Source organism: Lissotriton vulgaris, chromosome 12 (genome assembly GCF_964263255.1).
Source record: "Lissotriton vulgaris chromosome 12, aLisVul1.2, whole genome shotgun sequence".
NCBI classification, from domain to species: Eukaryota; Metazoa; Chordata; class Amphibia; order Caudata; family Salamandridae; genus Lissotriton; species Lissotriton vulgaris.
Window position 1 is genome coordinate 411,515,038 of NC_141700.1, and position 15,130 is coordinate 411,530,167.

The 15,130-nt window shown below is 47.2% G+C and overlaps 1 protein-coding gene across 4 annotated transcripts in view; it reads right to left on the reverse strand.

Annotated features, from left to right (window-relative positions):
* Positions 1–15,130, reverse strand: part of AKTIP (AKT interacting protein) — an 86,059-nt gene that overhangs the window by 4,038 nt on the left and 66,891 nt on the right. For all 4 annotated transcript variants that reach the window (XM_086945183.1, XM_086945180.1, XM_086945182.1 and 1 more), the window contains one exon: positions 9,787–9,894. In XM_086945183.1, coding sequence (XP_086801309.1) covers positions 9,787–9,894 — 108 coding nt within the window. The remainder of the gene's footprint in view (positions 1–9,786; positions 9,895–15,130) is intronic.

The window sequence follows — 15,130 nt, forward strand, 5'->3', positions numbered from 1 at the left end:
TATTTTGCTTCCTTATAAAGAGACCAAGATAGAGAGCTACAAAGGACGGGGACTTGCTAGTGCAGGAACATTAGACATATTTCCTTTACTAAAATTTTTTTATTGCCATTTTATAACACCCAACACTTAAATACATGCAGTTACTAAAAACCATTGCATACAAAAGAAACATTAAAAATAGTGCAAAAGGAGGGAGGAGCCTAGCACGGGACCAAGATGGCCGCGTGATCGTGTAGCTCCGTAAGACCCGTTCCTCCGATTGTCTATCCTGTCAATTATCCTGTGACCGGAGGACCGCATTCAATGGGAGAATAGTATTGCTGTGCCCTGGTGAAATTGCGGCTTGAAAGGTGCAATTCTACCCTCCCGAATCGTCGTCTGTAGTTTTGGGCCCTCCTGTCGCCGGAGCCGCGGATTGTTGTGACAATCGTGGCCGGACACTAATGCGACAACAACGGCTGTGTCGACCGGAAGTGGTGCCTCCTCCTGGAACTGCTACCAGGAATTATCCCCAACGACCAGGCGTTTTGAGGGGGGCCTCTCTGTACTAATCGTCTGCTTTGGTTTTGATCCCGGAGTGAGGAGGAAGAGGGAAGTGTTGCCAGTGGTGTTAATTTGTGCGACATCGCCCGGTTGCTTGAGGTCTTCCTGATCACCCTCCATGGCGGCGAGATCTGAGATCGAGAAACCTCCCTCTAAAGGTGGGAGAGCACAGAGAGCTGATCAGTCCAATAAACTGGACTGGTATACGTTGCCCAAGGCATCTCCGAGTGACCAGAGGCAGCACCCTGCGACCGGACCTCCATCCCCAAGTGGTGGCTCCAAGCCTTCTCTGAAAGACATAATGGATGTCGTCACTAGGATTGAGGCTTCATTGGGGACTAGAATGGATGCGCTTGATACAAAATTGGACTCTGTTAAGATTGACGTTAACCTTTTGCGCACGGATCATGCCAAGACTAGTGAAAAAGTGAAGCCCCTAGACATTAAAACAACTAGCCTGGTGGACGACGTCGCGGAAGTACAGAGAGAGGTCCGGGCCTTGCACGCTGCACGAGAGGAGACCAGACGGCTGCTTGATGACTATGAGGGCCGCAATCGGCGCAACAACGTTCGCATCCTAGGAGTGCCGGAAAAGGCAGAAGATCGTGCGCCTGATCTATTTGTGGAAGACTTGATTCTTAACCACTTGAAGCCTAAAGGACTCAGCAAGTTTTTCACAGTGGAGAGGGCGCATAGGGTCCCAGGCGGGCCGCCGAAAATGGGGGCACCTGCTAGACCCTTGATTGCGAGGGTCCTAAATTATCGTGACTGGGATGTCATACTCCAGGCCTCGCGGACGGACGGCCCGCTGCAGTACGAAAATACCACTGTGTCCTTCTTTCCGGACTTTGACGCATCCTCTGCACAGCTTGCGTAGTTTCCTCCAAGTCAAGCGGAGGATGAGAGACAAAGAAATGAAATACTCTATGCTATATCCAGCTAAGCTGCGAGTCGAAGCGAATGGGAAGACCTGGTTCTTTGATAATACGGAGGTGGCATTGGAATGGTTGGACACTTTGATGACGGATGGTGCCGAAGACCGGCGACAAGAGGCTGAGGATGAGCGGCAGGGCCCGGAATGATAGACTTCCGCAATGATCGATTTACTTGATTATTGGACACGGGGGGTGGATATATCCCTTTCGTATTGTGTAACAGTACTGCTTTGGGCTATTATGTTTGTTCCCTGGACATGTATTGCGATTTATATAGCGCACGTATCACCCGAAGGCATCAAGGCGCTTGCCTTGGGAACCCGTCCTGGTATTACCCTGTGAGATAACCCCAGCAGGGTATCCACAAGGTGAAAGCCAGGCATCCCGCCGCGAGGGGCCGTAGCGGAGATTAAGCAAGCTATTGCCCAGAGTCGCAGAGTGTGAACCCGTGAGTCGAGTAGGCACCGGAACGAGAATTATCGAGTCCGTGGAATTTTTTTGAGCCCAAGACCCGCCGAGGCGGGGAATTGAACCCTGGTCCAGGACCGATCTGAGCTTCCGGGTCTGCCGCCTCTAACCCCTGAGCCTCATGATTCGTAGGGGGGAATGGGTTTGGAGCTATGCGGCAGGCGCCTCCTCTTCCTACTTTTAGTTACCATTGTTGGGCGGGGCGACAGGCACACTGCGAGTTGGGGTGTTGTCCTGATGCAGGGGTGCGTGGTGGTGGGTGGGGGTGTTGGTCGGAGTTTGTTTCTTTGTGGTTTCAGTTTAGTTTTGAAATGCATTGGGTGTTGCAGATGTGAATGTGCGCACATGGAGTGGAGTGAATGTCTTGCTCTAATCATGGATCGGGGATCCGGGTGTTGAGTTGGAACGTGAATGGTTTGGGAGACAAAATCAAGAGAGGGTTGGTTAGTCAGCTTATTAGGCGTCATTCACCGGATGTGGTACATCTCCAGGAGACGCATCTTGTGGGTAACCGTTGTATGGCCCTTCACAGAGGTGGATATAAACTGATCGCACATGCGGGGTTCACGACAGGCTCCAGGGGAGTTGAAATCTTGGTGAAGAAGGCCTTACCATTAGAAGTTCAGGATACGTGGTCCGATCAGCGGGGCAGATATGTGGGTGTCTCTGGGAGGATGGGGGGTAAAGTCGTAACCTTTCTCTCTATGTTCCCCCGGGCCTCCAATCTGACACCTTTAAGGATCTTGCCAAGGTTTTTCTCACGCTCCCACTTGGTCTCCTAGTTCTGGGCGGTGACTTTAACGCCGTGGTTGATGGTAGTTTAGATCGTACCCCGCCGAGATCGCTTCCTCCATCGTGTCAGAGGCTCCCCGAATTCTTGGTTTTGGTCGATGTGTGGCGTCTTTTGAATCCTGCCTTACGGAGCTATACTCCTCTGTCGGCGGCACATGGCTCCATGTCGCGGCTCAACTATGTTCTGTTGCCAGCGGATATGGCAGACAATCAGGGGGGCACGTCATTTGGGTAGGGGTGTCTCCGATCACTCCGCGGTTTGGGTTAGAGTTAAGATGGGACAGCCCACGGTGGGTAGAGTTGCGCCTATTAACGCCTGGCACCTTCGTGACCCAGTCATTAGAAAGGAGATATGCAGGGCTTCAGAACAGTATTTTCAGCATAATCAGGTCACTGGACTCCGCGCAGACGCTATAGGAGGCTTATAAAGTTGTTCTACGTGGTGAGGCCTTGTCTCATTGCGGGTAAGAAAAGGAGGCGTTTGGCGGAGATCAATACAGTTGAAGTGGAGGTTATCGATTTGGAAGAGCAGGTTGCTAGTGGTGCTTCTGTTGAGAATCAGCATCAGTTACACCTCAAGCAGGACGAGTACCATAGGCTGTCTAGGGAATCGGCGGTGACGCAGCACAATGATGTCCAGAGTAGGATTTATGAGCATGGTGATAGGGCTGGCAAGCTCATAGCGTGGCTGGAGCGTGCCTCTCGGTTGGTGCCGGAGCTTGAGAGTGACGGTCCCGAGGCTCTCACGCACCCTCAGCTGATCGAGGATTCCTTTGGTTGCCTCTATAAGGGTGTTTATGCATCCTCAGACGTATATACTGGCGCAGAGCAAGCTGAGATGATCAGAGATAATATTATGCCTAGTTTGTCGGAGGAAGATCGGAAATTTATGGACTCTGATATTACTGATGACGAAATAGCGGGAGCCATCAAGAGCATTAACTCTGGGAAGGCGACGGGCCCTATTGGCATTCCGATTGAGCTTTATAAATTGAATGCTTATAAAATTGCGCCTTTTATTAAAGCCATGTTTATTAAAAGTAAAGAGTCTGGTTGCCTCCCCTACGATCAGCAGATTGCGAATATCGTTATCCACAAGTCAGGTAAGCCCCGAACCTCCCCCGCTTCCTATAGACCCATCTTGTTGCTCAACGTGGAACCCAAGATTTTAGCCAAAATACTGGCGATCAGGTTGGTCAAGGTGATTTCCACTTTGATACACCCAGATCAGTCGGGCTTTATGCCGCGTCGCAACACCGCGTTGAATCTTTGGCGTTTACACGGAGTGCTAGGTAGGGCCAGTGATTTGTTGCAACCTGCTGTGTTGGTGTCCTTAGACGCCACCATGGCCTTTGATCGGGTTGTATGGTCGTACCTATTCGCGGTGTAAGAAGCTGTGTTTCGGGCCTGAGTTTGTAGGATGGGTGCGCCTGCTATACTCTGCCCCATTGGCTCGTGTCGTGGTTAACAATTGTCAATCTGATGATTTTGCACTGGAGAGAGGGACACGGCAGGGATGTCCTCTATCGCCCCTCCTGTTTGCGTTGGCGCTGGAGCCGTTGGCGGCTTGGGTCAGATGGGATAGATCGGTGCGTGGGCTGCGATGGTCCCCAGAGTGGGAAGATAAGATTTCGCTTTATGCAGACGACGTGCTTCTCTATCTCACTTCGCTTAGGTCTTCGTTGCTTGTCTTCCTTGACATTCTTCGAGTGTTTGGTGAATACTCGGGCTTTGCTATTAACTGGGCGAAGTCTGTTTTGTTAGTTTTGTCGGGAGACCCGCCGGTGATTCCATAGACCTGCCCTCTTCAAATTGCTACAACAGGCTTTGTGTATCTGGGAATTTATATTGCCTTGGACGCCAGGTCAAGATACGTAGAGAACCGGTTGCCCCCGCTGGTTAGATTACGTACTGATGTTGAGCGTTGGAAAGCATTGCCTCGGTCTCTCCTGGGCAGAGCGGTATTATTTAAAATGTTAGCGCTTCCTCTGTTTCTATATGCCCTCCAAAATGCTATGGACCCGTGCCCGCTAAATATTTCAAGGAGATAGAGGCCCTTCAGAGGCGACTTATATGGGATGGTGGACCCCGCATCGCCTATACTACTTTGGCCTGGTATGATGGAGGTATCAGGCTTCCCGATTTGAAGAAATATTATTGGGCCTCCCAGCTAGCGGCTATTAACCAGATAGTATATGGCTTGCCCGGTGACCCTGGGTACGCTATGGATCGTAGTCAGTCGCCCGGGGAAGATTTCCTTTGGGCCTTGTATAATCGACCGGGACGATTCTCGCTTGCGGGTCCCACTTCGCATGCGGTGAAGGTTTGGCATGCAGCTAACAGGAGTCTGGGATGGGAAGGGAGACTGACTCTCGCGACCCCGCTCTTTAGATCCACCAAATTGGGTAATCTGTGGACCACCAAAGGATTTGACAAGTGGGAGTTGATTGGTATTGGTCAGATTAAGGATGTTTGGGGGAAAGGGGAAGTACTGTCCTTTGAGGCGCTCCAGCAGAGACATCACCTCCATAGTAATGAGTGGTTTCACTACCTGCAGGTCAGGCATGCCCTCCTCTCCCATGTGTTACCGGGAGACGCCCTCACTGAGGCCTCCCCTCTTGAAGATAGAGTGTTGGATGGGCATATACTAGAGAAAACTATCTCCTTGATCTATCGAAAATTGATCAATCACATGGAAGACCCCTTGGGGCCTCTTAGGGAGGCGTGGGTTGCTGATGGATTGGAGATGGACGATGAGGACTGGGTTGAGGCTGTGTCCTCCCCTTGGGTGGTGGCGATACAGATGAGATTGCGCCTGGTGCAATTAAAGATTCTACATAGATCGTATGTTACGGGTCCAGGTCTGGTGAGGATGGAGTACGAATGGTGTATGCAAGAGAGGCTGTGGAGGGATTGCGATGTTTATGCACATACTGTGGCACTGCGATAGTGTTCAGAGTTATTGGCACGCCACTCATGATACGCTGAAGGAGGTCCTGGGCTGTGAGGTGCGACTGGAAGCGCGCAGATGTCTTTTGAACATATAGAACCCACGGACCTTAACCAATACTTAAAGCAATGGGTTACTCTGGCCTGTATGATTGCGAAGCGCAATATAGCACAGCTCTAGGGAGCCACTCAATCGCCACAGCGCACCAAATGGGTCCAAGATTTGGACTGGTGTATGTTCAGAGAGCATGCGGTGTATGTGGCAAGGGGCTGCCCTGAAAAGTGGATTAAGGTTTGGGGGGCCGTAGAATGATTACCGTGGCGACATTTGTGCTCCCCCGGCCGGGCGGTCTGATTTGGACACTCAGGACTCCCCGTGATTCTACATTTAATTTCATTCTGTGTAACATAGTTTGTTTGCGAGACTTCCTCTGCTCCGAGCACTGCAGAAATAACGTTGATGCCTTCCCAATGCATTGGTTATCTTTCGTTTCATTGTTTATTATATCTTTATAAAAAGAAATAAAAAAAAAAAATAGTGCAAAAGTTCATGTCAATGCAGCTCATGGGGCCCAAAATGTATCAAAAAGATTGGTTAAAACCAAGTCAGTATACATTAAAATAAAAAATAATTGGATTAAAACTACAAACAAAGGAATATGGCTAACACTTAATGAAGCCATTACATACAAGGACGTGGGGACCTCTTTGATAGTACACGAGTGCTAAACCTATGAAGCTGCTTATGTAGGCACCAGTTCATATGGGTCAGGGGGCCAAAGGCCAGTTTAGTTTAGTAGTGATCTTATACCCAAAATTCAGGAGAAGGCTTCCGTTTAGTGTTTTAGTCTTTGCTGCGCAAGAGAAAAATTTGACAAAGTGAGTGGTTAGGCTAAGATCAGAGACTAGCAGAGTCTAGATCAATGCTCATACAGGTTCTTATTAGGAAGATTGATTTGAGCCAATATTTACGCTCTGTCAGGAGCACAGGCACATGTTATAGGTTCACTGGATTCCCAGTGGTAGTTGCATAATCGGCATTTGTTCCTGCCATCCGGCTTCCGCAATCTCAGGGCCAGATCTAGAGTTAGTAGGTCTCCAAGTCAAGACCTGATGATCTGCCACACACTATACAAGTATCTCAACTAGATGGTCATGGAAACGTACATTCACAGAGGAATACTGAATATTCAGAAAAGTCGGTCTTTCAGCATCCTGCACTCTAAATACCATTATGAAGAATGATAATCTTCCACAAATAAAACAGTCATACAGCCCCAAGCTAGTCAGACAACCGCAGCTTTGGCCCCTCAAATTACAAAACCAATACAATGTTTTCAATCTCCCAGGTTATGTGGTATTTCTGTGGACAATCTATGTTTATAGACATCAGTATTACCAGGGACATACAATCATCCATTTAGCTCTTCGAGATCTATGGTGTGATATATCATCACTTTATTGCGGTCTCCTAACCACAATGATGCTCATATGTAGAAAAGATTTATGTATCTATTGGTCTTCATATCGGAGAGCCCAAGACACAGTCAAGCTGTATGCACTAACACCTCCACCACCCCATGGGTTTTATTTATTCTAAGCAGATTTTCTCATCAGGATATACAGAATGAAGTCCTAATTACTGCACTCAAGTGCATTTTGCCCCTCCTCAGAGGACCATGGTCTAGCTCCCATGCATGACATAACAGGAAAGTAATAAGAGGTAATAATCACCAAAAGTAAGATAGAGACCTTATGGTTCTACATTTCTCCTGTGAATAGTTGGTAAAATCCTATGTGAAGGCAGAAAAGAGGCTCACACCAGGAGTGAAATTCTATAACAAATTGGGTAAGCAAATGGCTTGGATGGATCAACCTTTAATATCAGGAATAAGTTCAGTTTTTTCAGAGCTTAGAAGACTGACCATCTGGGGTATTGGATGTAGAGCAATAGATCCAAAGATACATGCTCTCCTCTAGTGATCATTCAACCCTTGTGCTTCTGGGCATCTATCCAGGCCCTACTCCACCAGAGGCTTGATAGCAAGCTATCACTGCCATGTGGCCAGTCAATAGGAGAAGGGATTGACCGTGTGACATGGACAGACCTTGGGCATTAAGTGTGTATAGAGAGATCTCACTGGACCCAGAGAATGTATTGGACTCTTGAACTGGAGTTATATGCACAAAACCCTGCTACAGTTTGGACTGTGCAGCTATGTTCACTGCCAGAGTGAAAACAGGCTCAGGAGTTTCAAAACCCGGCTTCATTCGCAGGGGCACACGTCAGGGATGTCCCTTCTCTGCTTTTTTTTTTTTTAAATCGTGGTATAGCCCTTGGCTGCTTGACTGCACTGAATGGGCGCCCACTGGGGGGAATCCCTTTACGGATGACGTCCTTATTCGGTCTCGCATACACTGCTCGAGCTATGCTGCGAGAGATCCTTTACAATGTTGTGTGCTTACAAACCAGCCACAGCATACCACAAGTTGTTTGTTGTCACACTCCTATGCAATTGTTTAATTGTTGAAGTCCAGTATGCTTCCCTTTCTTTCTTGGGCTTGCTCCTTCCTGGAGCATTGATCAAGTACATTTGATCTTCCTAATGGGTGTTCTTCATAATCAGTGTTTTTCCTCTCATTTGAGCAAAGCACAATTTTTATTTCATAAGCTCCTCAGTATTCTTCCTAAGGCCAAGTCCCAACACATCTACAGATTAAAAGAGCATTAAATGTATTATGTTGAACAAAACCGACTGAACCTCTCAGGGATGCATGGATACAAATGTTACAAATAATGGGAGATTCTAGACACTTGATAAAATTGGTGTATGATAAACAGCCATTTTACTTCACGATACCATTACAACGCATGCATTACCACGGAAATCATTACTACGCATTTTTTTTTTTAAACGCATCGTCTTTTACCACGCATGACTTTACAACGATTATCGTTGTAAAGGTATGTACAGTAAATGACCATGCGTTCTAAAAAAAAAGTAGATGATCCACGTCGTAAGAAAACAGGCTGTTTTCCTCATAATGACATGCACCCCCCCCCCCCCCTCAAAATGTAATTTAAATGGATTTGATTCTATATCTTAAATAGAGCTTATCTTACACCATATAAACTTTGGAGGATCTGTACCCATGTGCACGGTCTACTTACCCTAGGTACTGATCTTCCCCTCATGCTCTGGTCCTGTTCAGGTTTGAGACTTTATTGGGAGAAGATTACCAAGTACATAATTCCCTAGAAGTATGTGTGGTGGGCCGTATACCTGACAGAGCTACTGTGAAATGTATTGGTCTAGCCGTACTGGTACAATACTGCAACATTATACTACACTGTTGTAGACTGAGCTATTGAAAGTTTCAAGATCTAGTGTGATGACTGGGAGGAACCAAAGAAAAGAGCCGGTAGTTGTAAATATCCATCCTAATGGGCCATTTATTTTATTTCTAGTGGTCAAGTGAACTGACAAATTAAGATTGCTCACACCTGAGCAGTGCAACTTTCCTCGCACTGCCCACCAGCGTGAGGAGACACCTGCTCATGGCAGTAATCTGCTAATCCCAGTGCAAACACTGATCTACCCAGTTTTTGATAAGATAATCAACTACCACAATGACAGATATATTCTTTACCTAAAGAAATAGTTCTCAATCAATTGTTTACCAACTGAAACAAAGCAGGGTTGATGCTCCAGTGTGATGGGAATATAGATTTTTACTGCAGCGCCCAGGGAGTGGAAGTAAATTAAGCCACTTACAAAAGAATCTAAGGAAAGGGGCAAGGAATAAACTACATGTGTGCTTAACAGGTGATTATGGTGTTATTGCAAACATTTCTGTGTAGCAACGCTCCACACAGCAAAAACTTAACCCATGCAGGAGCCGTAAGTAAAAACGCAGGCTTTGCCTAGACAGAGGGAGGAGACCGCAGATATTTGTGAGAACATGGCAGCTAAGTTACAACATAGGCTACTATATATATGAAATATTCAGACCATTTATAACTAGCATATTAAATGTAAATAAAACCCAATCGCTGCAACAAAAGGTTTGAAAGATCAATATTGTACATCTTACTCACCTAATTGCATAGGGATCTTGTATTTTTGGCTGATCAAACAAGTGGCTGTTGCATAGCTTAACACTGTCCACCACTTTGCTTTTAAAAAGTTGAACGTCCTTTTCATAACTAAAACATAAACAAAAGCAGATAAATTACAATTGTTAAAGCCCCAACGATACACATCAATTGCATCATCACCCCAACTGGCCCATGCTTAAATGTGCTCTATAAGGCATATGAAAGCACACAGCGATCCATGTGAAAATAGTTTGAGTTGCAATCCAGGTTTCCAGCTTTCCAGCTTATAGTATGCCTTCCCTTTGTATTCTTGGATGCAAGTATGGAAGTTTAACAGCAGGTTCGCACCAAATTGAAACACAAGATCTCACACGAAGCATGAAAAGTGTATTCTAAACCAGGTGCATATTTTATAATCTTTTAGTTATTTTATTTTCTAGAACCAAGAAAGCCTGGCACAGGTAAGCATTACATACTTTACAGTAGTAATGCAGTTTGAATTGTTTATGCACTTGGATTACAGTTGAGTTACTGGTAGTGCAATGCTTTTGATATGCTGTACAAATACTTTGTACAGGCTTTTTCGTATAATGTCAAGTAGATTACTTAACAGATTACTTTTCTTACACAGTTCAGTATACCTGGATAAAGCACTGGGACATTTCCTGTGAACAGGTAAGGAAAAGCGTTTTTGTTATTTAGTTACAGTTTTAAAGGTTCATAGATTTTCCAACTCCACACTTAGAAACTTTTCATAGAGAAACAGTTGGTTATCCTATGGAGGAAAAAGTGTTATCGGTTAACAGGCAAGTACTTTTTTGTGGGTGTTGGTATTCTGGGGTTAGACTCGGGGGTCACCCAGGGTCAAGGACACGCTATTGTTTCACCATTAGCGGCCTGAAGGCAGCCGGGTGCTGAGGCCCAATGTTTTCCAAAGGGGGATAGGGGTCCTCCGGTTGGTGGTTGCTGACAAGCAGGCCACTGGGTTGTGGGAGCAAAGCCCCTGGACTTAAGCTCAGGGCAAATGGGCGTTTGAGCAAGCACAAAAGGGGCACCCTCAGCGGCACTGGGGCGGCAGGGTGCATAGTGCGGTTTTGGCGTCGAGAGCCATGTAGCTTTCAATGGGGAGTCTCTGATTTGCAAACACACTGCAGGGTTGGGGACGAAGGTCTTATGGGTGCCTCCACCACTTGGAGAGGTAAGTTGGGATGCTGGGGGTTGGTTAGGCACAGTCGGTCGGGCCACTCAAGGCTGGGGGAGTCCGCTGCAGGGTTTACCTTTTACGGTCGGAACTTCTTACCAGCTCCAGGTTTCAAGCTGCAGGTGTTGGCTGGAGGCTTGAGGCGGGTCAGGGGTCGCCGTATCTCGGGTCAGGATCGCCGGGGAGACCTCCTCTTTGTGTTGGGCCAGGGGAGTCTGGTGCAGACTCACAGATCCTGCTAGAGCTGGAGTCTGTTGGTGAACATATCCAGTGTTCAAGGGAGACAGTCTTGTTTTGGTTCACAGGAGAGTCTTGTTTTGAAAGCAGGTCCTCTGGGTTCTTGAGGCTGCTGGACACACCAGGGTTTTGCTTCTGCAGGTTCGATGTGGGGACGATGTGGGGACAGGCCAGTAGGGCTGGGGCCAAGTCAGTAGGCGTCCTCCTTGTTAGCTTCGGCACAGCTGTTCGGTCCTGCTTTTTTTCTTCTGGTTTGTCTGAGGAAGCAAGGTTCAGGGGTGCCCCTAAATACTAGATTTAGGGGCGTTGCAGGTAGATAAAAAGGTTGGGACCAATGGGTCCCTTCCCTGGGGTGGGTACACCCCCTATTATGCCTCCCTCCAGTGGGGGGGGGGGGGGGGGGGGGGGGGGGAAATAAGCCTTTCCCTGGTTGGCTAGGTCACCCCCATCTGCAAGAAGGCAGGACAGAATTGTGCTTCACCTTGCCTTCCCCACCCGAGGAGTGGAGTTGGCCGAAGTGGGCACACATCTCGTCCTCATGTATTTCCCGCTGGTTCTCCTGTCCAAAGTGATTTAGAACGAGTGGGGACCAGTTGCTGAAAGCATCAAGTGCCCTGGGGTAGCTCAGAAAGGTGGCAAGCCTTTGAAGCTTCCCTTTCGTGGACCCTGCTCATCCTGGGGGAGGAGGCATGGCACCTCGTCCCAGGATGTGCATTGTTTCAGGCCCCTGAGAGCAGCAGGCTCTTGACCCAGGGGTCCAGAAACATGTCTGGAGGTGGCAGCTGAAAGCAGCCACTCAGCCTGGACACTAGGGGTAGGTCGTTTTTCAGGGGGCATCTCTAAGGCCTTCTGTGTGCATTTTTCATTAAATCCCACACTGGCAACAGTGTGGGTTTAATGTGCTGAGAAAGTTCATAACAAACTTCAGCTTTCAGTGTAGCCATTATGGTGCTGTGGACTTGTAATGACAGACTCCCAGCATCATATACTCTTAATGGTAGCACTGCACTTCCAATGTCTAAGAATGTAAAATACACTGTAGGGGTAAAGGGCTCATGCACCGGTCCCCTCACCACTGGTATAGTGCACCCAGCTAGAGGGGCGACCAATCTATGCCAGGGCAGTGGGTAGTAGGCATGGCACACAGGGATGTGTACCATGGTGACTCTTCACTTTGTTCCTCACCAAAATACGCAGCCTTCTAAGCCAGTGTGTGAGTGTAATGGTACAAGGCCTCTAAGTGTGGCACAATTAGTGCTGCAGCCCGTCAAGGTCTTCCCTGGTCGCAGTGCCCTGGGTACCATTTACCAGGGGCAGACCTGTGGCCAGAGATGCCAATTGGGTTTTGTTTTCAATGCAGTTTTAGGGAAAATAGGCCCTGTTACTTGGTTGGCAGAAGCCCAGGGCACACTCAGTCAAAGCACTTCGACAAAAAGTGGGGGCAACCATAAGGAAAGAGGGTACTTTCTCACAACAATGACACAAGCCAAAGAAAAATATGGGCAATGAGTGGGCAGAGCTTCAAGTCCATACTTTATTACAGTATGCCTCACAGAGCAGCACATGCGCTGCCCAGGCTCGCCCTAAAAAGGACCCATTCACTACTACTGATCACTACGCAATCCGCTGCTACGGCCTTACTTCTGCTGCATAATTCCTGGTTAAGATAGTAGCCGTCCACTACTATGAGGGAAGCGCGTGGATGCCCCTCCCGGTTCAACGAGACTGCAATCCGTAAGACAGGACTATGCCAATGCACACATGATACACGTATGCCTATGACAACAACAATCAGAATTAAGGATCTAGACATCAGTACGGTAGGGCACTCAGGGTAGGGGTGCATGCCCATTACCAGGCAGAGGACTTATGTCCCAACAAATATGTACTATTTTTTATATTTTTAACATTAAATCATATTTATATTTTTTGCTATTCAAATTATTAGAATCTTGTTTTCCAGTATTTCGTATGTGGTTTTAGTGCCTGGCTCAATTCATTTATATAGAAGGGTGTTGTTATGCCAATGGTTGGCCATGTTTGATGCTGGGCATGCTCCAGCACTAAGTTACCAATTGTGGTCCCTTTATGGCTGTAGTAATTTTAGAAGTGCAGTTTGTGAATAGGAATGGGGTTAGTCTTAATCGGGAGGTAGACGTCCCCACCCCCCAAACACTACTTGCTCCTCCCTATTCCCCATCACCTTTAGTAGTAACTATTCCCCAGCCACTCCTCTGTTCCTCCCACATTTACTACTAAAATGTATACTTATGTGGGCAGAAACTCCGTACTAGGGAAGAGATCACTTCACAGAAAAAGATAGGAGAGGCGGAGGTCTAAACACTGCACACTGGTTTGTGAATAGCATTTTGTAGTACTACAAAACAGTTTGTGAATACCCCTACTTTTGTCTAACTGGTTACAGATTTTTATTGACTTCATTTGGGCAACACTTTTGAAACACTTTTATCTATAGAGCCTCTTGGAATATCAATATTCTTGATATGGACTTGGTTGTTGGGACTGAGTTGCTTGGCCTCTCCATTAACAGTCACACAGGGCCGATCTTTACGGTGATTATCTGTTATAGACCTCCCGGGGCCTTTAGCACCCAGCAGCAACAATCGCTATTTAATACCTTCTCCAACATGGCGACCTCCCACAACAAACTGATTATCTTAGGCGATTTTAACCTTTGGCCGAATGGCACCTTAGATACTGGGCTGCATAATCTTCTGATCTCTTGTGAAAGGGAGGGTCTTCAGCAATTAGTCAAGGAATCCACCCATAGAGCAGGGCATCGGCTTGACCTTATCTTTTCGGTCCCACAGCTAGTACACCTGGATGAAATCTTGCCCATGGGTTGGACTGATCATTCCCTTCTTAAATTTCATATTAATAGTAAGGGGGCTAGATTTCAGGCACATGGCACCACCTCTGAATTTATGTACAGAGACTGGAAAGTTCTTGAAAGGTTGAGAACTACTGAGGCTGTGTTCAAAGTGGATGACAGCTTCTCCCCGGATCGTCAAGTCGATGACAATTACAAGGCTTTGTATCTCAGGATAACCACGAGGGTTGACTCTCTTGCTCCACTAAAAAAAGGCAGGCATAAGGGCAGAGTGTCGTCCCCGTGGTTCAATGACTCTCTAAAGGCTCTAAAACTTGCCTGCAAACAGGCGGAAAGTAAATGGAGACAGGGTTACACTGAAGCCAGCAAACTGCTCTGGAAAATTAAACTCTGAATATAAAGCCTTGATCCAAAATCTAAATCTGATTATTTTTGCTCAACAATATGCACAGCCGCTAATAGCTCCAAAAGCATTTTCCAGATTCTGAACAGTCTTACCCACCCTGACTGCTCAAAAAAAAAAATCGACCCTTCCCACACAGGCCCTCTGCGATAATCTAGCTCTGTTTTTCAATGAAAAGATTGAAACCATTATTCGCAGCTTGAGTACTTCCCCAACTCTGGTCTGTCCCCCTCACTCTGGGGAAGGTATTATAGACATCGGAGCGGGGAACCCAGGATGGCAGCCTGCAGACTGTCTGTTGGAGCTCCCCCCTATTACTGAGGCGGACTTCGACAGACTGGCTCGCGGTATATCATCTGGATCTCCTCTGGACCCTATCCCCCATAAAATCTGGAAGACCTCCGGAGAGGAACTCTTTCCTACTCTCTGCAGGATCTGTAATCAATCTCTGTGCAGTGGCACAGTTCCTGCTTCTTGGAAGCAGGCTCTTGTTTCGCCACTTTTAAAAAAGCCCTCCCTAAATCCGGAGTGCCTACAGAATTACAGACCCATCTCCTTGCTACCATTCCCTGCAAAAATCGCTGAGCGTTGGGTGAGCTCATGTCTCTCCAAACATTTGGAGCAGCATCAATTCCTGGACGAAGTACAATTC